The 26,800-nt window shown below is 32.1% G+C and overlaps 1 protein-coding gene across 2 annotated transcripts in view; it reads right to left on the minus strand.

Annotated features, from left to right (window-relative positions):
- LOC110021982 (phospholipase A-2-activating protein) overlaps positions 1-26,800 on the minus strand; it is a 171,263-nt gene that overhangs the window by 126,744 nt on the left and 17,719 nt on the right. For both annotated transcript variants that reach the window (XM_020720727.1, XM_020720726.1), the window contains exons 5-6: positions 9,658-9,718; positions 3,252-3,391 (exon numbers count right to left, since the gene is read on the minus strand). In XM_020720727.1, the coding sequence (XP_020576386.1) occupies positions 3,252-3,391; positions 9,658-9,718 (201 nt within the window). The remainder of the gene's footprint in view (positions 1-3,251; positions 3,392-9,657; positions 9,719-26,800) is intronic.

Genomic DNA, 26,800 nt, shown 5'->3' on the forward strand with positions numbered 1-26,800 from the left:
GGGATTTCGATTTCGGTGATCGACAGCTTCTTACGGGCGACCCCTAAACTTAACTTTCTTCTTTTAAGTGTCGACATGTAGCCAGTCCAATTATTGCAACATGTAACAGCTAGATGAAATTAATGAGACCAAGCTTAAGAGCATTTGTATTCCTCATTTTTCCCCTCCCGCAATTCATTTTTGTGAGCCTTGTGAGTTCTACGATACCGACATTGAAGTGGGATCAAACATAACGAAGCAGATGGCGAAAGAGGAACCACAGCTCTCGGTTAAAAGTCCTAGGAAGATCTATAAGTAGATTCTCCTTTCCATGCAATTTAAAACATTTCTTTCCTTTCTTGCAATATTTTTATGCAATTTACTCCAAATTGGAGCATTTCTGAGATCCTATTTACTTTTTGTGGGAAAAGGAAATGCGATCTAAAGCTGCGCATTTGATTTTAATGTTTGATTAGGGCTGTTAGCGGAAAACAGTATAAAGAAGAGGAAGGATGGAAAGAAAATAAGTAAGAAGAAGAATGAGAATGGAAGAAATGTTTAAGGGAAGAGTTTATGTGATAAAATCCGATCGAGGTGAGAAATAGCAAGTAACTTGTATTTGGATTAAATTAAGAATTTAGTTAATAATTTCATGAAAATTCTACGGAAAGTATGTTACAACTGGTTTACTCTAGGCGAGGAGTTCGAGATGAACTTGAGGAAGCTCATCACAAGGCTATTCCATTATTTCAGGCGAAATATCATGCACAAAATTAAAAAGAATATATTTCCATAATATTTTTATGTGATTTATTGATATATGAATTTATTTAGAAACTTCTGCATACTTTTGAATAACTTAAGAGGACACTAATGATATTTAAGATTTTATTACTTTTATGGATCTGTTGACTTTGTTTATCGATCCATGAATTTCATATTTCATATACCGTTCTATATGCATATGATACATGATTTGCATTTGATGAAAGATTTCTATAGGATATGCCTAATGAAATGTCACAAGTGTTGTAATAAGTAGACTATTATATGAATGACCTGCAGGTACAAATGACAAAGAATGATGGGAATCCCGACTCCCGATATTTTAGAAGGGATGAAATTATTGCTACAATGATATTTTTTTTACACTTGTTATGTTGGAGGGGCTCAACATTTATCAATAGTTATTTTAGCTGATGGGTTGGTGACAACCCAATGACATAAAATGAAATGAATATGGTTAAAGCCAATGCAATTACAAGTGACATTCCTAAGACTACAGCTATTGATTATGAAAACATTATGGACATTCTTATGATTGCATATAAATGATTGAAATACGCGATAGTGCAGCTGTTACTATTTATTGCATTTCATGACTTTTACCTTAAATGTTTAATATGATTAAAGCATATTTGTGATATATATTGCTGACATGCATATAAGTTATGATTGCAAGTGCATAATGTCATTCTTGCATCTATAAATATTATTTTAGCATTTTGATTATTTTGCTGATATTGTAGCTCACTCGTATATGTTCAACTTTTGGATTGTATGGTTTTGAAAGTGGTACAAAATTTTGGGTACGTATTTTTATATATTGAATTTTAGTAGCCCTGTACATGTTTTAGTAATATTATCATGCATGCTTCTAAATATATGTGAATGAGAATGAATTATGATTTGAAATAGATTATGAATGCTTATGGCGATTGAATTAGACTAATTAATTATCCATTGGGTCTTAATTATATATGTCAGGATGAAGGTCGGAGAAATTGTCTCTGACTGAGTCATTTATCTATGCCGCATAATGTTTAACCCAAAAGAGAGGGCAACTGGAATGTGACATGGATCCTGCAATTGCCAAAACACTACCCCGAGAGCTCCCTTTTTTTATTATTTCCTATTTTCCGCAAATTTTCTTCTATTTTTCTTTCCTTTTTTATTCTCTTCCAATTTCTCTATTTATAAGAAATGTTTTTACTTAAGAGGACAATTTATATTTAGCTATTTTCTGGTTTAGGAGACCTTTGATGATTGTTATTGTTTCGGGAAATGTTGTTCTCTGTTTTATACTCATAGAAGTATTGTATCATTTCCTTTTACAAATGATGTGTTTGTATCTTACATAGAAATAGGTGGTGCAGCCTCCTTAACCTTTGTATCTTCATCGTTTCGGAGTCCACCTTGTTGTTTTCAGCTGGTATAGTTGTCAAACAATGCTTGTCTCCTTCCAAATGTCGTCAACCTCACCTATTATCTTCCCCTTTCCATTGCACAACTACCTCCCCACAAAATTCACTTCCAAAATCCGTTCTAGGAGCCCTAAAAGGTACCAAATTTGCATTCAAAATAATAGAACGGATACATGTGTTTTGAAGGCATACACCAAAAAAAGTATAAAAAAAAAAAGAATTTACAAAACTACTTATTTGACAACTTACTTGCCCCTTCATTTAGTTGTGATTCAATTATATATACGATTGCAACAGATAATGTTATGTCGAAGATATATGAATGCTGAAATAAACCCTTGATAGGATGTATCTGAACATGGTGTCTCGTTTCAAGACATAGGAATGATAGGCAACAATTGCATTCAAAATTGGACAATTTTCTGCACTGCATATTGCGTAAGCTATAAGAAATAAGTTGAAACATTTGCATCTTAAATTTGGAAAATAAACCATAGGTAAATGTTATCATCAAAAGTTGGAAAAGTACAACTACATGATGGATGCAAAAGCAACTCCCTCAAGGATGAGGATCATCCAGTCATTCAAGCAGCTAAAATAAAACATGAAAAAGTCGAAACACAATAAAAGATAGGAATACTGTTGTAAATTTTAACATTGAGTGTGCTGACTAAAAGAGGAATGAGAATCTCAGCCAAATAAACAAGAAATATTTCAGTATTACTCATAAAATCAACCACATTTCATACGTAGGATGGTGTTTAATAAAAAAATATAAAAAATTTCAGCGTAATACTCAGGAAAATGTCCACGTTTTACTTAAGTAGTAAAAAGGAATAAAACTATGTCTTCATATGTACTTTCCCACAGAAAAGTAATTTCCATCGATGAATTTGAAATGGTTAAATTTATTAGTTATTTGCAACTTGTTTAAGGTACCAATTTGAATTAGGGGGGACTCATAAGCCAACTCCGAATAATTGGTATCTGGCTACTGATATGATTTACCTAGAAGGGCGACTTACTTCTTTGATAAACTTAATAATTCATATAAAGTACAGTAACCACCTTTCCATATCTTGAGAAAGCAGTCTTCACTCCCACTTACAACAAGACCAGATGAATGTGCATCCACGCAATACACCAGAGATGAATGGCCAAGCATCTCCATCAAAACTTCTCCAGTTAAAGCCCAGAGCCTCACAGAGCTGCAATTCAATAGTAGTAATAATTTGAAATGTAAAAGGAGGTATTATTTTACAGATATAATTATGAATAAAAAAATTATAAATGGCACATCTGCACATAACAAAGTGATCAAGTAAAGCACACTAATATAGACAAATCAGCTCATAAAATCCCAGGTGCCCTTAGGTCAATTACAACAAAGCTGTCGATTTTCAAGTTTTTTTAATCCCATTACCATATTTAGCTGAATTTCATTTTGTACTTCTTGTATTATTATTTTTTAGCTTATTATACTAGTTTTATTTATACTATTTGGACAAAATAAAGCTTGATTTTGATAATATGTTAGGATTACATTTGATTGCATTTGAAGTTAAATTTGATCTTCTCCTCATAACCTTTATTTCTATAAGAAAAATTCAGATGTAGCGTGCAATTCTCAAGGATTTCTGTATCTCACACCAAAACTTCCATATTTATACCAATAGCACTTTACCAATGTATGAAAGGTAGATTTGACTATTACAAAGCGGTAATTATTTACCAATGAAAGGTAGATTTGACTATTACAAAGCGGTAATTAGTGCTTTTTTGATGTGATATTAAAAAATTAATTGCTATGCATGTATAAATGGAAGTTCAGTTATAGGATGCGTAAATCCATAAGAATTGTGTATTGTGTATGTAAATGCCCCATATAAATAAACATTGAAATGTCATTGGAGAGTCTAGATGATGAATGAAAAATATTTAATGAGGTTAATAGATGACTCTCCACATCTAAGATGTGCACAAAGGTCACTCCAAGTACGCAAAGTTTCGTCTTAATCCATCAATTTAATACTGAGTAAAACTCAATTGTTTCTCTCTTTGATTCTTAATTGTCAAGACACCATCCTCTTCAATTATTTCACACTCCGAAAACCCGTTCCAGTCTGAGAAATGCATCGCTACTCTACATTGTCATTCAAGACAACTCTGTGAACCCATATTTTAACCCAATTCAACCAAAATTTCATTTTACAACCTCCTCAATTGTGGTAAGCACAGGACCAATGACCAGTTCTTGCCCTTAAATTTCACAAGTTTATCCACACCTAATCTAGCGCTTACTGCCACTATTAGTACAGGCTCTTGTGACGCTTAGCTTCAGATCTCACATCCTCCTTGAGAAAACCCCCGCATTTTGTAACCCACACAATGTACATTCCATCAAGCACAACTCTCCTTAACATGACCCATCAATGCCCTTTTGCAGCATGCATTCCACTTTAAGAACCATGGAGTCCCAATTGCAACATGACAATGCATCTTCCAGCGCCACACGCATCGTGTAATGAGCATCCTCAAATGATTTATTTCATGTTATCGAAGAATCATCCACAAACCTAGTCCTTCAACCCTAATAACACTTCCTTGTGATTAGCCCATAATCAACCTCAATAGATACCAATAGCTACAACACTACAAGATAGTTGTAACATTATAATGTTTGCCTTATTGCAATAAAGTAAGATATGTATTTAACTTGTGATATTTCAATATCATTTGAAAATCTTAGAACTCAATTACTAATTGGTTAATCTAAATCAAAATATCCTAGCCATGTTCCATCTAGCTATCCAAGCTAGTGAAAATTTCATGCTAACAAATTGAGCACTCCACTAAAATAAATATTTGTAATATCCTTAAATGATCTTGTATTATACTACTGTTCGCATATTTAAAAGCACCAAACTCGATTTCAATATGGTAAGCAAAATTAATATTTTGTAGCGACATAACAAAGATCGAATTATGCACTAATCTTGTTTAACTATAATAAACGAACTTAGACCTTTCCAGGTATATTGATTGTCCTGACCCGCCATTTCAGCCAATAGTGACCGAGCTGACTACACAATATTAGAGTATGCGATGGCTTTGGATTTCTCCTTTATTTGTTTGCACCTGATGGAAAAAAATCAAAATTATTCGATATTATTTTATGTCATAATGATTGAAAAAAATATATATAATCATGCATTAAACTGATTTAATCATAATAAATAGCTTTGTATTGCTCCACAAGTGCATTGATTGTCCTGGCCCTCCACATTAGTTAACAATAATCGATGTGACAACACAATGGCTTATATTCCACCTTTTTTTTTTTTTTTTGATAAATCTCACCTTTAAATACTCCCTCAAACCACTCACTACTATTCCAGTAAAAAACAATCTTTTCATTTCAAGTTCAAGTTAAGAACAATGTCAACAAAAGGTAGTCGTGGTTGGAGTTGGAAATCTCAAGTAGGAATACTAGCAAAATAGTAAGTACTTCAAACATATTACCACAAGAGCTTTCTCCAAGCATTTCTCATTTATGAGACTTACATCTAGCTAAACATCCTAATATGATAATCATCCTTACTCATTTTATCATACTAATTTTTTTCTTTCTTAACTAATTTCTAAAAATAAAGTATAATATTAGAGGTTGTCAGTCATCTATTAATGGCTAGACAATAATCGATTAAATATCCATGATTCATTAAGGCACCCCAAATCATAAGCGTTTCGAATCTTTGACATCTACTATTTATTTGCTTAGATCATCAAATAATAACCGCTTTAATTGAGCAATGATCACCACAAATGAATGGCTTTCGCTTATTGGTCAAGAAGATGATAATCATTTTGCAAGATACATGTACTAACTTAAGCTCGCAGGTAGATGTACAAGCTCAAGTTGAGCGTAGCATTGTTTAAGCTCGCTTACGATGGCTCATATGACCTGATTGTTGTGATGAAATATTTGATTCACGCCCAATCTCTAAATTTATATATAATCATCCTAATAATCCTAATATTATTTCAATTTTTATTAAGGGCTAGGCCCGTGCAAAAAACATATATATTCTATTATGTTAGCTACATTGAACTTTCTATAAGGACTCATATGAACTGGCTGTTGCACAATTAATTCAATGTGTTAGTCCATATATTATTGAATATTTTAAATACTTGATACATCCAATTCTAAAATATATTTACAGTATCAACTTTTGTCAAAAAAATTTGCAGGAATTTTCACCTATTCATTAGGTGATGCCATACCGGACATATGCATAGGGAGCTCAAAAAAGCTATAATAGCTAGCAGGATAAATATGGTTGAATGTTTTCACCTCATGCAAATTTGAGAGTGGAAGCAACTACATGTGGGTCGACCGACCTTGCATGTACCCTACCATAATGACATCTCAAATAAACCACTTGTATTTAGGTATAATTTGATATTATAAATGTATGATTTATTATAGTATAGATTGTATCTATAAAAATTCAAATAAATATAAGTGGAAAGAGCATTGGGTGAGACAAATTTATATAAATAATGTAAATTTATATTGTAATGAATTAGATGTATTGAGGAATAGTCAGATAAAATAATCATATGAACAAACAACTACTTAGATAATTTGGATCCTTTATTCAGAGGATTTGTTTCTTCTTCTAACACCCATTTACATCTCAAATTTCAGAGCTTGAAGATCACGAGTTATTAATTCTTCGAAGCGTGTAAAGTGACATCTTCTAGATCGTGTTATTAAGCAATTTGGAGAACAGCCATAGACTGAAGTAGAGCCAATGGATCTAAATTTCAAACAGAGGGAGGGTAGATGTAAGATAGATATTGACTAACTTGAATACCATCAATTGAATGGAGAACTTTGCAATCAGAGATTAGCCTACATTGTAAAACCCAAAATTGCACTTAACAATGAATACCGTGTAAGAGTTTTTTACTTGTACAAATTTTGGGTGTCATTGTATCTACTTTAATCTTAATGTTCCAAAAACCTACTATCACACCATACCTATAAAAAAAATTGTATAAGTATGATTCATGGTTAAATAAATTTAATATTAATTTTTTTTTATAGTTGATTTTATTCTTGATTAAAACAAGAGACAACTAATTGAATTGAGAGCATATTTTAACCATTCTATAATAGCAATGAGCAAAATATTAGTGAAATGATGCTCATCATTAATGCATTTAGTACAGAGGCCTGACAACTTCAAAATCTAATACACTCCAAAAAATGATAGAGCAATATTATGATACTAGAGATATCATGCATGCAGGCTATCCAACCTCATCTCAAGTCTTGTTGGATTGAGGCCAATTAATAGCAGCATTAATTTTTTTGCCTGGTTAATTTCACGATCAACCCACATTTTTTAATCTTAGATGAGATTCACATCAAAGAATTACAACCAAAAAACAACAAAGTGAATGTCTACCTAATGGTTGTACAACAACATCCACTCCTGTTCAAGCGTCTATATCAGGGGCACTTTTTTTATATTTTTTTCCCTCATACTCTAATAGTATTTTTAATCAATAACGCTACAAACAAGAAAATAGAGAAGAAGATGATGTTAGCCAAAAAAGAGAAAAGTTGGTCATGGCCTCTAGGAATGACCATGAAGGGGGCCATAGAAAAATAGAATTATATGGAGAATGTTCATTCTCAACCTATGAAAAGAAAATCCCATTCCTTATACACACACGCACGCACACACACATACAAAGCTATATTTTTCAACATAAATAGAGCAAGATCAGATGATATTAATTGAATATATGATTATCAAATGATGCAGCTCAGTCAATCCTTGTTTATTACTTCGAGGATAGTTGGTGCTCCAAAAATATCTCTTCCAGGTGGCGGTTATCTCCAAAAATATCTTGAGTTAGGGTTTAATTTTTTTTATTGATTTCTGATTTCTGCCTCCAGAGGTTTTCCCTTCCTAGGGCGGTATCCGAGGATAGTTGGTGCTCCAAAAATATCCCTCCAGAGGTTTTCCCTTCCTAGAGCGGTATCCGAGGATAGTTGGTGCTCCAAAAATATCTTGCTTTGAGCATAGTTGGTGCTCCAAAAAAATTAAACCATACCTCAACAAGCAATATATTTATAATAAGTTGAATAGGAGTTGGGAAAGGGTGGCAGTTCATGCCCAATAGAGGGTCGGTTATCTCCCCAATCCCTCGTTGTGTTTCCCCTCCCCTAATCGCCAGCCTTCAGATTGCACCCCTTCCACGCAGAACCCTAGGTTCCTTATCTGTTGCTCCACTACTGCCCCATCTGTTGTCCCGCAATTGCATCCCTTGCTTCTCTACCAGCCACTTCCCCTCTCCGGTTGTCTGCTAGGTCGCTCACCCTTAGTGTTTTGTTGTATTTTTTTGCGCAGGTTTGTTGTCTTGACTGTAATCCTTTATTGTTCAAAAATAAAATTATATTTTCTCAATCAGATTTTGGTGAACTTCGGTATCATTGCCCTAAGGTACGCCTCACCCAAATTGAGGCTTGCATGCCTCAAAAAACGCCTCAATTCTTTTAGACTATTCGCAAATTTATTTTAACAAAAACAAAAGTATAATCAATATACTTCACCTATTAACCCTCACATCTTAAAAACTAAATGACAAGAAATAAAAGGAAAAAATATCTATAAAAATTTATGTATTTGAAATTCTAACTATCAACATGGAAATTATTTTAATTAATAGTATGTTTTATGATTATTCACTAAAAAGTAAAAGATAAGTGGGATAAAAGATAATGAGAAATAGGAGAATAAAGATATGACTAAAGATAAAGTGTGAGGAAACAGTTTATTATATTGATTGTACTAATGAAAATCAATTGGGTAATGAGAATAATAATAGCATTGAAATTTAAAAATTCAAATGTTAATGATTTATTATATTCTTGTTTAATTAGGGGTAGTATGAGTATGATAGCGACTTTTGTTGAACATTTTGATTATTATATTTTGATATTTAAGCATTTTATTTTACTATCTTAGTATACTTCAAAAATTTAATATTTGTATAGCCCATTTTATTTTATAATTTGATATTAGAAAATTAATGTGCTACTTCAAACTTACGCAATTTATTACTTTTTACTCAAACAGAATATTAATTATATTACTTTTAATTTTGTTAATAAGTTAGAATATTAAAGTTATTTTATACAATATTTTATAGTTTACACAATATTTTCTTGGTTTACACAATTTTTAAATTTGAGGCTTATGCCTCACCACACAAATGAAAAACACCTTAATAGCCAATCGCTCAAGAATAACCTTGATGAAAATATAAATGAAAACTATAACAAACTAATCATTTAAATATACAAAAGTATGAAGACCTAACGTGCAGTAATAAGTAAAACCCATTAATTAGCCACCACAAGAAAAAATGCAGAAATCTTCCCGAAACTCACGAATCATGTGATGCAGAAAGGATCCCCAAATCTGGAAGAACAGCTAAATCTCGAACCGTATCTGCATATGTCAAACATTGTTATCATATGAAACTTCATATTAAATCATATACAGAAAACAAAAAAAAGAAAGAAATGGATTTGTGTTGTTTGTATGCATCCATAAACCAGAATAAATAAAATAAAAGAACTGAAGCCATATATTAAAAAGATAAGTCAAGCAACATAACTTCCTAATGGTAGTAAAAAGTATCTCAAATAGCAAAAAACCGAGGTGAATATGCAGCAAAAAAATTCATTAAGTAATGATTGAGCCAATCAATATATACTAAAAAAAAAAAACTTTCTTGCTAACGAGAGAAATCATATCACCATGATCATTATTCTTATCCCAGCTAGTTAGGTTCAACTTTAAGAATCCCAAGTCTTCATACTGTTAAGATAGCGACCAAGTTGGGGTCAGCTTATGAATACACATTCTTCACTCATATTATTAATGTGACATAGAATAAAAACATTTTCCATGAAGCCTTTGTACAACTTCTAGTCATATTACTTCGCTTTAACATTTTCTTTCATAATCATTCCACATTAATTGGCAACTGAAATGAGGAGGTCATGTACAGGGCAGCTGGTTTTTTATATGAACCCAAAATGCTGTGATGTATTTCAAACATAACAGTCAAAACTAAACTATGTTTCTCACATTTCGTGAACTGCTGACATGACAACCTGTTTGATAACAACAGCTCAAATAACAGGCTACTTCTAATTTCCCCTAAGATAAAGACAACCCAACCAAAGAAAGACAAGACAACCCCAACTCTGCCCCACCAATCCCTAAAGGCCTAACCAACCTCACCAAACCCAGGAGACACCACACCACTCTAACAAATAGAAGCACTAGAACTAAATGACATCAAATTAAAAAAGAAAGCTTACAATAGAATTAGAGCGTGAATGGTAAGGTTTCTATACTTAAGTTTAGAACGAACTAAGATATTATTTAACATGAAATTTAGAAACTTGAGGAATCAAAGTATGATCTTTGCAACAATCATATTAACTTCCCACAGACAACAAGTTGCATACGGAAGATTTGGCCAAAAATGTACAATACAAAAGTCTGACCTCATAAATTTTCCCTATCGCTAATAAATGCACCATATTTCATGTTGTAATCAAGCACTCCATCACTCTAATGTAGCCATGTTTAGGAGTCCTAAAGAAAAAATCATATGACTGCCAGATGCAATCAAGTTGGATGGAAGGTCAGGTTTAGATAGATCTTCAAGCAAGTCAACATAGTAAAAGGTAAGAGAGAACAAGTGAAAATTTTAGTCAACTCAAACAACAATGGATGGTGAATCCCTTCTCTAGCCCGCTTGAAATTTCACAGATATCAGTGACCATAAGAATATATGTTTACCTTCAAATTTTTTTTTATCATAACAACAAAAACAATAACAAAAATTAATCAAACGCATTGAGCCATTCCTTAAATTTACAACTTTGATTTTACCAAATTTATTGTCAATGAATATGCACTAGTAGGATTGCTGAAAAAACAAAATAAATGTTTAAAATTTGATTGTTAGGGAGAGGTCCACACAAGAAACAATTCTACTTCATTTTTAATTTACAGCAGCCTCCAAGATCGGAAAAATAAGTAAGGTAACATGAACAACTCTAGTAGTTAGATCCTCATATATACCAATGCTTCATCGTTGTCCAATTTGCAGGAAGCAATTAACATCGCTGGAAACAGAGGTTCAAGAGAATCCTGATTTGATATCCTCAAAACAGAGGTCATCATATGCCATTTCAGCAATTTTAACAAATCCAATGAAGTTCTGAAGAACTAGAAATAATATAGGCCCAATGAGTAATAACTATTTTAACCAGAAAGATAACAAAAAATTTTGCTTTTAAATTATACCACATTTTTAGCATCTCCCAAAAATCCTAATCATATAGTAGATTATTTTTTATATATATAGTAGATTTGATTTTATAAAATCAATTTTAAAAATCAATTGAACATAAATTAATTATATTATCCTATCTTCTTAATTAGGATAGGATCTTAGAATATAAGTACCTTCACAGGTAAATTAATGGAATTAGATGAAATTCTGGTTCAAAGAAAGATAAATATCTTAAATATTCAAGAGACTAAACGGGTTAGAGAAAAGGTTAAGGAGATTGATAGCGTAAGTTGTGAACTTTGGTATTCAGGTAGGAATTGCACCAGAAATGGTGTTAGAGTAATTATAGATAAGAGTTAGAAAGATAATGTTGTAAAAATTAGTAATTATAGATAAGAGTTAGAAAGATAATGTTGTAAAAATTAATAGAATTAGTGATAGAATTATAGCTCTTACGATTGTTGTTGATACTAAGATTTTTAATATTATAAGTGTTTATGCTCTTCAAATAGGTTTAGATATAGGTTCTAAAGAAAAATTGTGGAATGACTTAGAAGAATTAATACAGATTATACCTCTTGAAGAATGAATTTTAATTGAAAGTGACTTAAAAGGACATGTTGGTAAAGTGGTAGAAAAATTTAAAAATATTCATGATGACTACAATTTTGGAGCGATTAATGAAGAAGGTAGTCATAGTAGATTATGCTTTAGCATATAATTTTGTTCTTGTTAATACTTTATTCAAGAAAATAGATGAGCATATTATTACTTATAATAATAGATCTAATAAAACACAAATTGATTATACAAATTGATTCACAAATTGATTATTTTTTTATGAGAAGAAGAGATCGTCAAGAATGTATAGATTAGAAGGTCATTTCCAAGTGAGAATTAAATTACTCAACAACGATTATTATCTCTGAATTTTAAGATAAAGAGTTGTAAAATAAAGAATACTAGGAATGGTTGTTCTAGAATTAAATTGGGACACCTAAAAGACACAAATAAAATTATTTTTATAAGTAAAATTTAAAATTTTAAGATTTCGGAAGCTCACGAAGAAACAAATTCTATGTGGGATAAAATAAAAAATACTATTAAACAAATGGCAAAGATACACTCGGAGAATCAAAAGGAAAAATGTTTATAAATTAAAATAGTTGGTGGTGAAATATTAATGTCCAAAAAAATAGAAAATATAAGTAGTGTTATAAAAATTAATTTAAAATTAAAAACTTAGAGAACTGAAAAAAATATCAAATGACTCTAGGGAGTCTAGAGAACAATTTGTAACGATAAAAGTTCTGCTTTTAATGAACTTTATAAGGAATTAGATACAAAAGAGAATGAAAAATATGTATAAATGAGCCAAACAAAGAGAAAGGAACAATAAATATTTAACTCAAGCCAAAGTGTATTAAAGATGAAAATCAAAAAGTGTTTTTCTTAGAAAGAGATTCAACATAGATGGGTGGATTATTTTGATAAATTTTTCAATGATGTTTCTGAAAAAATGGTTAACCTCAGTGATCTTAATGTCGTTAATGATAATAAAATGTTTCATTTTTATCGTTGCATTAGTAAAACATAGTTGAGAAGTTTTTAAAGAAAATCAAGGGTGAAAAATCTGTAGGAGTTGCTGATATCCCATATGAAGTGTGGAAATATTTAGAAGATCTGCGAGTTTCTTGGCTTACTAATCTCTTTCATATTATTTTAAAAACTAAAAGACGTTTGCGGGGCGAAGGAAAAATATTTTAGTCCCAATTTTTCAGAATTAAGAGGATGCCCAAGAGTGTGCAAATTATAGAGGAATTAAGTTGATGTGTCATACTTTAAAATTATGGAAGAGAATTATTGAACATAGGTTAAGACGTATTACAAAGATTACTTATAATCAATTTGGATTTATGTCGGGCAGGTCTACTATGGAAGCTATACATGAGAGATTTGATGGAGAAGTACAAAGAGAATAAGGAGAATTTACATATGATTTTTATTGATTTAGAAAAAGTTTAAGATAAGCTTCCAAGAGAAATCCTTTGGAGAGTTATTAAGAAGAAAGGTGTTGATATGATTTATATACAAGTCATTAAACATATGTATATTAGAGTTGTAACTTGAATTCAAATAGCAGAAAGATTGATGAAATGTTTTCCTATTTCAGTTGGATTACATCAGAGATCGACTTTAAGTCCACAACTTTTTGTTTTAGTTATGGATGCTCTAGTTGAACATTTACAGAAGGATGTACCTTGGGGAATGTTTTTCGCTAACGATATCCTTCTTGGACAAGAGAAAGAGTTCAGGAGAAAACTCGAGTTATGGAGGTTTACATTGGAGTATGAAGACTATTGTTTAAGTAGAACTAAAATTGAATACGTATAATGTAATTTTAGCAGTAGCTCTAGTGGCAGAGTTATAGCTATGAGTGATCAAATCATTAAAATGTGTGAACGCTTTAGGTATCTCGAGTCTACTGTTCAAAGTGATGATGTTATAAATGGGGATGTTATTAGTAAAAATCAAATTGGTTGTTTGAAGTGTAAGAATGTTCGGTCTATTGTGTGAAAGAAAAGTACCGCTTAGAATGAAAGGTAAATTTTATAAGATGGTTGTGAGACCTGCAATGCTTTATGGCGCAGAATGCTGACCTTTAAAAGAGAAGCACAAAATTCAGTTAAGTGTTGTCGAGATGAGAATGCATGGATGGGTGGCTTTACACATAAAAACAAAATGCAAAATGAATATATCTATGATAGGGTTGGTGTAGCTTCAGTGGCGGACAAAATTAGAGAGAATCGTCTTGATTGTTTGATCACATTAAACATCAACCATCTGATGATCTGATTATGCGAATAGAAGTCTTAGAATCAAATTATGTTAAGAAAGGCAGCGTTAAATCTAGAAAGACCTTGGCATATTGTATAAAAAATGTTTTAATTTATTAGAATCAAATGAAAATATGACACTCAATAGGACGCAATGGAGAAAAAAGATTCATGTAGTCGACCCCACTTAGTGGGATAAAGGATTATTGTTTTTGTTGTTGTATCTTATCTCCTTATTCAAATCATTGTAATTCCCTCAATAAGCAAGCAATGGTGGAGCTTAATTGAAATGATTGGACTTTTGAGTGTGTGGATATATATATATATATATGCACTTAATGCCCCACAATTCCATTCATCTTTCCCCACTATTCCCTTCATCTTTCCCCACTATTCCCTTCATCTTTCCCCGTTATTCCATGGCCTGGGCAAAACCAAGGTGAAGTCAGAGGGGCAAACTATGGCTCACCGAAGGAGCCGTGTTGTGCAGGAGGAATCGCACTCCTAGGACTGATGCTTGCGTCTCTTATACGAAGGAAGACGATGCTACAGGCAGTGAAGGTGCCTTTTTCTCACGTACATGTCACGACCCAACCCGGGGCTTGCAATTAACCAAAGCGTGAGCGGACAGTCAGACAGGTGAATTAAATTTTCTATATTGACTCACAATTTAACAGATAAAAGAGCCACTACAAATTAAATTAAAATAGTACAATTAAAATCACCTTATTGATGGGTTATCGACGCTTCTATAAACGTTTTTTCATTTATCGCTCATTTTTTAATAATTTAATTAAACCTGAAAATTCAGTTAAAACAATTGTGAGCTGAACGATCCAGTGAATACTTATACATCTAAACTACAGCAATACAAGGAAAAGAATAAACAATATGCATGCTAATTAAGTTTCTTTTTAAATCAATAAAAACATTTAATATGTTATTTAAAGAAATTTATATCATTATCATATCAATATCATTTCATATCTATACAACCGTCACATAAGACATCGTCTAAAAATTTGTGTCAATTAAGACACATCAATATCAAAATCTTTTTCCATTTACGTGCACAAGTACATTAGTGTTACTCAAATAATATCATCAAGCGGTACTCTATCATAGTTAATCATGCACATGCAAGCATGGTATAAACATTTTATGTTCATTCTAAATACCATACATGTGTAGTAAAAATAAGTATAATTATGCAAATCATTCACATTTATTTCAAAATGATCAAATTGAATGATATGTCAAAATAATCATATTCTAGTTGCAGTAAAAAGATATCTTGGTTAACGACATTTTAATGCAAGTGATGTAGAAGAAATATAATATTATTATCATAATTTAGAAGTAAAAGTACTCACCTCGAAGTTGTATGATTTATTTCAAACACGTTTAATTTTTGCCTCCAACAACTAGTTGCCTACGATATTGTAAAAATATAAACTTAAGCATATTATTGATTATGCTTAATTAATCTTTTAATTACTTATGTAACATTAATTGTTGATTAGAAACTTCATTTAAGTATTCATGTTACTTTAATCTACCTACCAAAACTACAACTAAATCAACATTAAGGAGTTTATTCAATATTCAATAAATGTCCACTCAAATTCAAATAAATCTATCAAATTATTATTATATATAACATATATATATATAAATCAATTAATATATAAAATTAAAATACAAACTTAATATTCTTACTTTACAAAAGCTTCGGCTCGGTTCATCACCCACACGCGATCCTTTCCTTTTTTTTCTTCAGCGTTCGGCTAGGGCAAGAGGTTCCCTATAGCTCGCTCGGTTTGAATGCTTTGACTCCTCAAGCACAAGTTCCTACAGCGATCGGAGCCTCCTTCCTTCCGCCACTCATCTTTGGCTTCAGCTCACGCACAAAGCTCTTCTTTCTCAGGGTTCGCACGTCCTGCGAGCTGCCTCTCTTGATTTTTGTCGATCGGCCAAGACACGCATCGTCAAGCCACTCAACATTCAGGTAAATTCTCACCTCTACCGTCCCCGCTCCCTAAAGAGTGGATTTATACACGAAGAATAACTTTTTGGCTACCCTTCCTTCTTTGACATCCTGAATCCTCGTTTCCTCTACTTCGCTTCTTCGTTTTCTCTTTCGTCTCTATTAGACGTTTCGATTCTTCTCCCAGTAGATGAAACAAAACATTACATTATTCCCCACTAACAAAAATTTTGTCCTCGAATTTAAAAACAACGTATTGCACTTCAGATCCTATTATGCACGTCAACAATAATCATCCATAAATTTTCTATCGAACTTCCTTCTTCTACAATTTCAGGTATCACTATGCTTGGGTTGGTGTAGCTCCTGTGGCAGAAAAAAATAGAGAGTCGTCTTAGATGGTTTAGTTATATGAAACATCAACCATAGATTCAGTTAAGAGAGTTGATGTTTTAGATTTGACTTATGTTAAGAAAGGCGGTGGTAGACGTAGAAAAGCCTGGGCATATTGTATAGAAAATAGAGCGCAATAATGAAATAAGATTCATGTAACTAACCCCACTTAATGGGATAAAAACTTGTTATTGTTGTTGTTGTATTGTAAAAGAGACGTGTACTCAAAATTATTTAAATTATCATAAATATTGAATATTATACAAGTATTGATTATTATACAAGTGTGAATAATGATCATTATTGGATAGTGATTGTTATATTAAACTTGCATGTGCATGATAGATTATAAAGGAATCCACTCATGTATGATACTAGATGTAGAACACTAAGATACTCATTCATGAAAAAGAAAAAGAATGTTGTTAATAAAGTACACGTAAATGAAAAAAATTATTGTATTGATATATCTTAAATGATACAATTTTAAATGATGCTCCTCTGACGAGTGTATATAAAATAGTATGAGTATGGAAAAAATATTACATGACATAATAAAGGTTTCTTAATCAATTATATTCATAAATACAAATTGTAAAATTATACTGATATATTAAAAAATTAATTGGCATGCATATTGTCTTATTTTTCATTACAAATGATATATACATGTTGATATGATAAAATACATTGAATACTATAAACTATTATGAAAAATCATATCTAAAAAACCGTCAACTACTTTTATAGTAAATTATAATATCTCTCAATAGCATACATATCGTTCTTTATTTGTTACATTATTGTAGTTTAAAAATACAAGTATTCATTAACTATGTTTAATTTACTGTTATTTAAAATTAACATTTCAGATTTCATTAGTTAAGTAAAAGATAAGCAATAAAAGAGAAAAATGTTTATATAATACACGGAAAACCATAAATGAGTTAAATTAACTGCATTACTTTAATTTATTTTTTTAGTGGTTCTTTCATCTATAAAATGTCAACTACAGAAAAAGAATGCATAAAAATTTAATTCTATCGTCTGATCATTTGTTCCTGCCTTAGTTAATTATAATCCCCAGGTCGAGTCGTGACAGCGATGAATCTTAATTGAAAAATAGTTGAATTCTCAAGACTAGAAACTAATGTTCAGAAAGTCCAGCTACTATCAAGGAGTTGTCGCAAAATGCGGCGCTTGACTAACATTTATCAACAGTCATTCAAATCAACAACAAAGTGACAACCTAGTGATTTAAATGTATCAAGCCCTAAGATATCATATTACATTTCTAAGAAAAACTGAGAATAAGAAGAAAATAATGAAAGCAAATGCATATATGATATTAATTAGCACAACGTTTCAAAAAGATGCACCTCAATTTGAGTCAGAGCTTCAGCAACTCAGAGAGTGAGTCTCATTGGTGCGAGCGAGGCTTCCATCATGCCACAATAAGGTGTATGCCTCAAAGCGAAAATGCCTTGATGCAGTTGAGGCATTCAAATTAAAATTATGTATAAATACCTCTAACTTTCTCTTGAAAGACATATCATGGATTTAGGGCTTGACGTTGTTCTAATAGCTTTTTATCTTCTTCCACTTCCTTCGATAGTCATCATGGCTTGTGAGTCTGAGCGTCAAAGCCTACTTTGTCCCAAGCCTTTAAGAGTTGAAGTCCAGTGCAATGAAGAAAAGCATTTAAGTTTAGTGAAGCAGTGAAGCCCAACGACTTCCTCCTCATCTGCGGTTCAAACCTTCCGTTGATTTTCTCAAGTTCCTGTAAGCCCAAATTTTTTCTTTCACGGAATTGTTTGTCATGACTCAGCTCGGGACTTGCAATTAGCTAAAGATAGGAATAGATAATCTGACGGTGGAAACTGAATTTTCTATATTCAGTTACAATTTAACAAATAAAAGAGTCTTCAATCAAATTAAACTAAAGAAATATATTTAATATTACCTCGTTAATGGTTGTACGTGCTTTTATATACATTCTTTCATCTATAGCTCATAACATAACTAAATTAACCTATAAAGTTAATTTAAAAATAAGAGTGAGCTAAACAAAAAAAAACAATCATACTCCTAATCAATTAAATTTTTGATAAATCAATATAAACATTTCAGATGTTATTTAACGAATCTTACTATATTAATATTATTTTATATATGTACAACTATCATAGAAGCAACGTATAAAAATTGTACCACTTAAGATACATGAATATCAATATTTTTGTTCCATTTACATGGACGGGTAGCTTAGTATTCCTCACTAGTACCATCAATGGGTGACTATATCAGTTAATCATGCACATACAAACATCCAATAAAATATCACTTTCTAATAATAAATATTTATTTCTCATTTACATAAAAGGCAATGTGCTTATAATTCATTCAATTATGATAGTTTAAGAAATTTTGTGCACACATACCATTTATATAATACGAAAAAAAATTCACTAAAATTCAAAATCTCGGGTTTGCATTAATTTCAACATAATTAATGACAATATCAATAAATGTATTTGATCTAGAAGAAGCAAAATATTATTATAGTACAAAAACATGAGTACTCCAGTCTACGTCAATTAATTTGCCAAGACCTCAAGTCTTTAAAAATTGGTAATCTAATATGATATAAAACTTTATTAATTTACTCTTTTAATAAACTATAAATTTTCATTATTTAAGTATTAAATTCCATTATTTTATTTTTAAGTATTATATATATATATATATAGAGAGAGAGAGAGAGAGAGAGAGAGAGAGAGAAAACTCTTCTTAGTCATTACCTTCGGTCAAGCCCTAAGCCCCGCATGTGATTCCCTTTTTTGCATGCTGAAGAACTGTGGTTTCACCTCCCTCCCGCACGAGCCCCCTCTACTCTGTGGTTGACGACGTACCTCCCTCCTACATCGAGCAATCAAACTCAGCCTGTCACCTCTTCCCGCGATACCCTGCACCGATGTTGGCTTCTTTCCCTCTTGCACAAGTCTCTGCACATCGACACCTCCTTCCTTCAACGACGTTCCCTCCCGCACAAGCTCTCGACGTCAACCTCCTTTCTCAGTGGCGTCATCCCCGCTACTGAAACTACCATAGGCTACATCTCGTCTATCTGCGACCAAGCTTGTGCTGATCTCTCGCACTTGTCGATCCTCTTGTAAGTATCTCTTGCCTATGTCAAGTCAGTTTTATAGGGCGAACTCGCCTCCTTAACTTCCGACCCCCTCGTTCAAATTTACCGACTTCTCGCTTCATCTTCCTCTTATTCGCTTTCCTCTCCCTCTCCGTTCGGTTTTCCAACTCTTCACATCCTCTTCCTCGGTTCTTCATTTGCCTAACTCTTCACTTCGTTTTCTCTGCTGCTCCATCCACTTCCTCGATTCTTCATTTGCCTAACTCTTCACTTCATTCTTCATTTGCCTAACCCTTCACTTCGTTTTCTCTCCTGCTCAGCTCCATCCTCTTCCTCGATTCTTCATTTGCCTAACTCTTCACTTCGTTTTCTCTCCTGCTCAGCTCTTAGATTCTTCTACCTCAAGAAATAAAACGGGATGTTACAATATAAGCATTCGATATTAATATTTTTTGGTCATTCCACTGCACCCTGGGGACACCCCAGTGCCTATAAGAGTGCCCCAATCCAAAGGACTAAGCGCAAGGGGCCCTCCGATTCCCATAAAGATGCTCCAACACCCCTGACCAGAAGTTTGGGCATTGTTGTGATCATAAGTGGTGCCACAGTGCCATACGAGCACCCAATGCATAGAGTACTGAGAAGTCCAGCAACCATTTATGGGGCAACCAAGAATTACTAGTTTTCAGGTCTAGAAATGAAGCAATCGACATTCCAACTTTTCCATCCCAACACAATTTTATCAAATTCTTAATAATTGATGAATTTAAACATTTTATTTCTTAAATCAATTGATTTTACATTAAAAACAATTTTTTTTACATTTAATCATTAATGTGAAGGTTAGAAGGCAATGTTCTCTTTACATTTTAAATTTAAATGATTGTGTTACATTGATTTGTGTAACTTACAATATGAATAGTTTCTTGATTTAAATGATTGTTTCGTTTGAAGAAACATGTGTATATATGCTTTAGAATGGGTGGTGGCGTAAGAAGAAAAGAACCAAATAGAAAATAAGGGACTCAAGTAGAAGAAAGTGCAAATGAGAGACATATTTACTTGAAATGTAAACTTTTGTTAAGTGAATTACTGGTAGTGCTAAAAGATTTAAAAATCACTTGGCTTGCACATATGTAAATGTTGGAGCATGTGAGAAAGTGTTAGATGAAATAAAAAAAGAATGTCTTGAATTTTAAAAAATATCACTTCAAAAGAAAATCACAAAGAAAATAGAAGAGATTATTGTAATAATTCATATTTTAGCTCACAATATGACAGTTCTAACTGTATAAGTCATTTACCTTCTTCTGCTAGAGGAGCTCGAGGAGTAATAGATGGATTTGTTGGGAATGTGGAAGAAGACGAGAAAATCAACTCTCAAACAATTTGTCCTCTAGATTATACAAAAGAGCATAAAAATAGAGTATGTTTAGATATTGCAAGATGTTTTTATGAGAAAGGAATGTCGTATATGTGGTTAGGAGTCCTTCATGCATCAATACGCTTCGTTCTGCTAGAAATTATGGTCGAGAGCTACACCTTAGACGTATAAGGTGCGAACTTGGATGTTGGATGAGGTTAGAACTATTACAAGAATGGTAGCTGAAGTGTTAAAAACATGGGTTGAGACAAGAGTTACTGTAATGATAGATGGTCTTGATATCAGACAAAATATTGTAAACTTTCTTATTAAAGACCCTTATGGGATAGGTATTTTTAAAATATGTTAATGCATCGGCCTTTGTAAAATATGCACAATTGTTATTTTAAATGCTTGATGAGGTTGTTGAAAAAATTAGGGAGAGAATAATTGTTCAAGTTATTACCTATATTGGAAGGATGTTAATGAAGAAAAGATAACATCTTGTCTTAATTTAATGCTTGAAAATTTAGAAAAATTGTCCCAACATAAATCTACTTTGCTTAAAGCAAAGACGATAAGTAAATTTATCTATAATCATTTTGGATATTAAGTTTAATGAGAAAATTCACAGATAAAAGACTTATCTGACCAACAGTTACAAGATTTGTCACGACTTATTTAAATTTGCAAAGATTTAACAAGTTGAGGCAACCTTTGGAGGCTATGTTTCTTTCTGAAGAATGGGATAAAAAGTGTTGGTCAAAAAAAAGAAAAAAAAAAAGAAGAAAGCAAGTGAAGAAAATTATTATGAGAGACGATTCATTTTAGCGCAGTGATGGTTATACTTTGAAGGCTACAGTGCCTTTAATGAAAGGATCATGGATGGTTGATGGTGAGAGGACTCATGCTATGAGATTTATTTATAAAGTTGTGAGTAAAGAAAAGAAGGAAATAACAAAAAAATTTGGAAGAAAAGAAGCAACTTAAAAAAAAATGGTAAATCAATGACGGCAAATGGGATCATATGTTCTATTTACATTTACATGTTGATGCATATTATTTGAATTCTCGATTTCATTATGGTAAAGTTTTTTATGTGGATAAAGAGGTTAAGACTGATTTATATGCATGCATGGATAGAATTAACATTGAGTCTGACTACCTTAAAATCAATTATCAATTTGAAAATTTTCATTTGAAGGATATTGGAAAGTTGGGATTTAGAACAGCTCAAGCCTGCTACAAGACATAATCACCCGGTAAATTTCATTTATCTATAACTTAAATCTATGAGCTTATGATTTACATAAAGTCATATCTTAAAATATTCTGATACTTTTATTTAATGACTTAATCTTATGCTAGAACATTGGTGGGGTGGGCACAATTCAGAGATGACATGCCTTAACTCAAAGCATTTGGTGTGAAAGTTCTTAGTCTTACTTGTTCAGCTTTCGGATGTGAACGTAATTGGAGCATATTCAACAAATTGCATATAAATTGAATAATCGATTGGCTACATGTCAACTAAACAAGTTACTTTATGTTATGTTCAATAAAAAATTGAATAATAGACACTTAAAGCACAACATAGAAATTGTGATGATGAAATAAGTCATTTGACTGTTGATGATATCATGTCTGATGATGAATGAATAATGAAGTTGAAGATGAAGAAATGACTTTTAATTATGACGCTAATGAGGATATCAAAGTTAAAGTTGAAATGGACAATGACTTTTAATTATGATGCTAATGAGGATATCAAAGTTAAAGTTGAAATGGACCAAAGATATATTGAATTTGAAGCAACTTCTACTTCACAATCATTTACAAGAAAGAAGTAAAGTGGGGTTGGAGCTTCAAAAAAATCTAAACGTAATTTTGTAATTAAAGTATAACTGATTACTTAGTTGTGTTACTAATTATATTGAATTAAATGTTAATTGTAGTGAGTAATATGAAAGATGTGGCAATTGAAGAAGAATTTGAAGATGATAACATATAGTTCAAAGACGATAGAGTTATTACATATGATGATTCTTCCGAAGCTAATAAAAATGATACCGATGATGCTATAGATACTGACTATTGTGGCATATTTAAATTCTAAGTTAAATGTTCAAATCTTATTTCAAACTTTTACACTTTTGTTTTTATTTTGGAATTTGGGAATACTACATACATGTTAGTAAGTGAACGGGTGAAGTTTATTGGCATGTTTAAATTCTAAGTTTAATGAGCAAGATTTGGTGTTAATTAAATGACATATTTATAAATTATGTTTAATTTTATGATTTTTTTTTTTAGGCTTATGTCTCACCTCGCAATGAAAAAAATCCTCGATTCCTTCGCATTTTAAAGCCTTGGACAAGTATTATTTTTCCAACAACTATTCCATATACTACTTAAAATCATATTCTCCTTACTATTTAAGTATATCAAAACATGTTTATTCATTACAGATAATGTATGAATCCAGTTGTGATTATAAATAAAATTACTCATTTTAATTCTTAATCATCATGAATATTATTACTTATATTTTTGAATCTTATGTTACTAATGTTTCTCATTCGGCATAGAGCTCGTCAGACAATAAAATTGTGATTTCTCAGACAAGGGAAAAGAGCAAGTGGATCCATAGAGAGAGATGTCATGTCTATTTGTACATCTTTTTAATTGTACAATTTTAAAGTGTTCATAGAAAATAATAATATCTAACATAAATAAGGATCTTTTGGTACGCACGATTTTCTAATTGAAGATTAATAAGAAGCTTAATAAGTTATTTAATGATAGATTATATAATTTTTTTTTATTTTTATTTCATAAATATTAGAAGTGTTAAAATGCCACAAGTTTACTTGGTGAGAATTTAAGAAAATTAATTCTTCACTCACTCGATACAAATGAGCATAAGTCAGGATCAATGTCGGTGGAAATTGGGCGGAAAAATAGTTTTCTATTACATTGTTGGTTGATTGAGGTCATTTGAAACAATAATTTCAACAATTATGCCTACTGCACACTACACAAAATCAAGAGACAACAACTCAAGAAACCCATCACAGCCCTGTTACATTGTCATCTTAATATTTGCCAAAACATTTTTCACAATGAGTGATGCGAAATTTGACGACATAATCCCAAAGCCAGACAAAGTTAGAATTGCATGTAAGGAATGCATAAAACACAACAGTGGATACACCTTTGTTCTAAGTCATCTATTTATTAAAAAAAAACATAAAACCAATTTTACATACATAACATTAAACATATTTAACGCAACTAGAATTATGGTTATAATTGAATGTTTATAACTTAAAAATGTGCAAATGGAATCATGTAAATATAAACTTCTTTATCTATTCTTATAAATTATATTTCTATTCATATTAAAGCTCAATGTGTTATTTCTCTTAAAGTAGTGTAAAATTTCTTTAATTGCTAATATCATTGGTACATTGATAATATACTCGTAAATCCCTACTATAAGAGAATCTATAAAGAAATTGTTGGTCAAAGAGGATTATTGCCAAAATTTAGAAAAAATAAAAAAGTTAATTTACTCAGCTAAAATATTTTAATGTCTTTCAAATGATGCAAGCATACAGCAAAAGAACCATCTTATTCCTTTACGTTTATGCATTTATTAGAAGCAAGCTTCATGCTTATGATACGATTGGTAAACAATTTCGCATTCAGTGTTTCTGTCGGCACTAAAAGGAGGAAAGTTAAAAATTGGCGGGTGACTTGTTCAAAAGTTGTCCGTAAGAAGCTGCCGGTCGCTGGAAGTGAAGTCTCGTCACCCGCTTCGGAAGGACGTTTTAATTTACATATATATATATAATTTTAAGAAAAATATGAAATCAAACTTACCTCATATTTTTCACAGTTTAAATGAAAGAGCGCTCTATCTCAAATCTTGTATCTATCCCGAGGGATAAACACAATACTTGAGGATGAGACTCGATCAAATAAACTAAGAAATATATGACATCTGTTTGGTCTGCGACACCGTTTTATTTGCCGACAAGTTCCCTTATTTAATACAAAGAATTAAATAGGGTTTATTTTAGGTTGGGTTCGGAAAAGCTTCCTATAAGGGCAAGCCCCTATAGTTAATTACATCTTAAATGGCTGAAGTCACTTAAGAAAACTCTCGATAAAAATCAGGGAATACAATCTTCAAAGAAGTCAAAAGAATAAGACTTTTCAACGAAATCGGACGAAAAGGTGTGAAAGGGGAAATGCTCGAACCTGGAACAATGTTGAGGATTCCAAACGAAAAGAAACTAGAGGAGGTCACAGATCCAGAGGAGAACCTCAGTGACTTTCCAGTTTATCCTATGATTTGGCTCCAGTTTTGAGAAGAAATTATTAAAGTGTTTCATCCTGTCAATTTTATTTAATTAGGGCTTATATTTGTGTGACATGGTCACATAAATCGCCTGGAAGATATGAGGGTTTACGTCATATCGGATGACAACCTCAGAACCTAGAACGAGATAGGGCTTAAATCGTACAGCAGAGCTATACGAATGCCTAAGAAAAAAGTGGAGGATTTATGTTGCGCTAGGCAAACAACCTCAAAATCTTATGGATTGTTGTTTAGTTTCTAGGAAAGGAATGGTTTTGGTGGGGAAGACAGATTTTGCTATTAAATATGGTCGTGCTGCCCACCGCACTAGCTCCAAGCTCACCGACGTGACGAGTTTAAGTTTTCTAGGGTGTCCAGTTATAGTGTCAAATCAAATGGTCCTATGGTTGTAGTCATCTAAACATCCTATAAAAAAGAATGCATGCTTAAAGCTATAGGATATAAAATGTGCAGTACAGGGCAAACAGTAGGATACATGTCGAACAAGAGTAGGCAAAAAACAGGAGTAGTACAACATGTTATATAGGAAGAACAGTAGCAGGTGAAAAACAGGAGTAATATGACATGCTATACAGTACAGTAGCAGATGAAAAAAGAAAACAGGAGTAATATGACATGCTATACAGTACAGTAGCAGGTAGAAGCAGAAATGACATAATCATGCTGTACAGGAAGAGCAGTAGCAGGTTCAAAACAGGACAAGTATAACATGTTGTACAGTACGGTAGCAGGTAGAAACAGGACAGGTATAACATATTGTACAGTACGGTAGCAGGTAGAAACAGGAAAATTAAGTGTTGTAAAATGTAAAGCAAACATGTACGCCCGTGAGATCCGTTGTTCCTTAAGTATAGCAAGTCTAAATGCATCGCAAAAAGCGAAGTCTGAAAGAAACGTTATCCAGGAAACCCGAAAAAAAAAGAGAGTAACAATGACTCATGGCAGAAAACTCGAGAAAAGCGACTCAAGTAAAAGAAAAGAAAAAGAATCCTCAGAAAAGGTTCGGGTGAGGAGGACCGCAAGCACTCATATGGGGCTAGGCTCAGCTATGTATTTATACTCGAGGGTCCACGAAGGCTACTCGGTCACCCCAACGCATC

This window comes from Phalaenopsis equestris, unplaced genomic scaffold (genome assembly GCF_001263595.1).
Source record: "Phalaenopsis equestris unplaced genomic scaffold, ASM126359v1 Scaffold000159, whole genome shotgun sequence".
In the NCBI taxonomy this organism is placed as follows: Eukaryota; Viridiplantae; Streptophyta; class Magnoliopsida; order Asparagales; family Orchidaceae; genus Phalaenopsis; species Phalaenopsis equestris.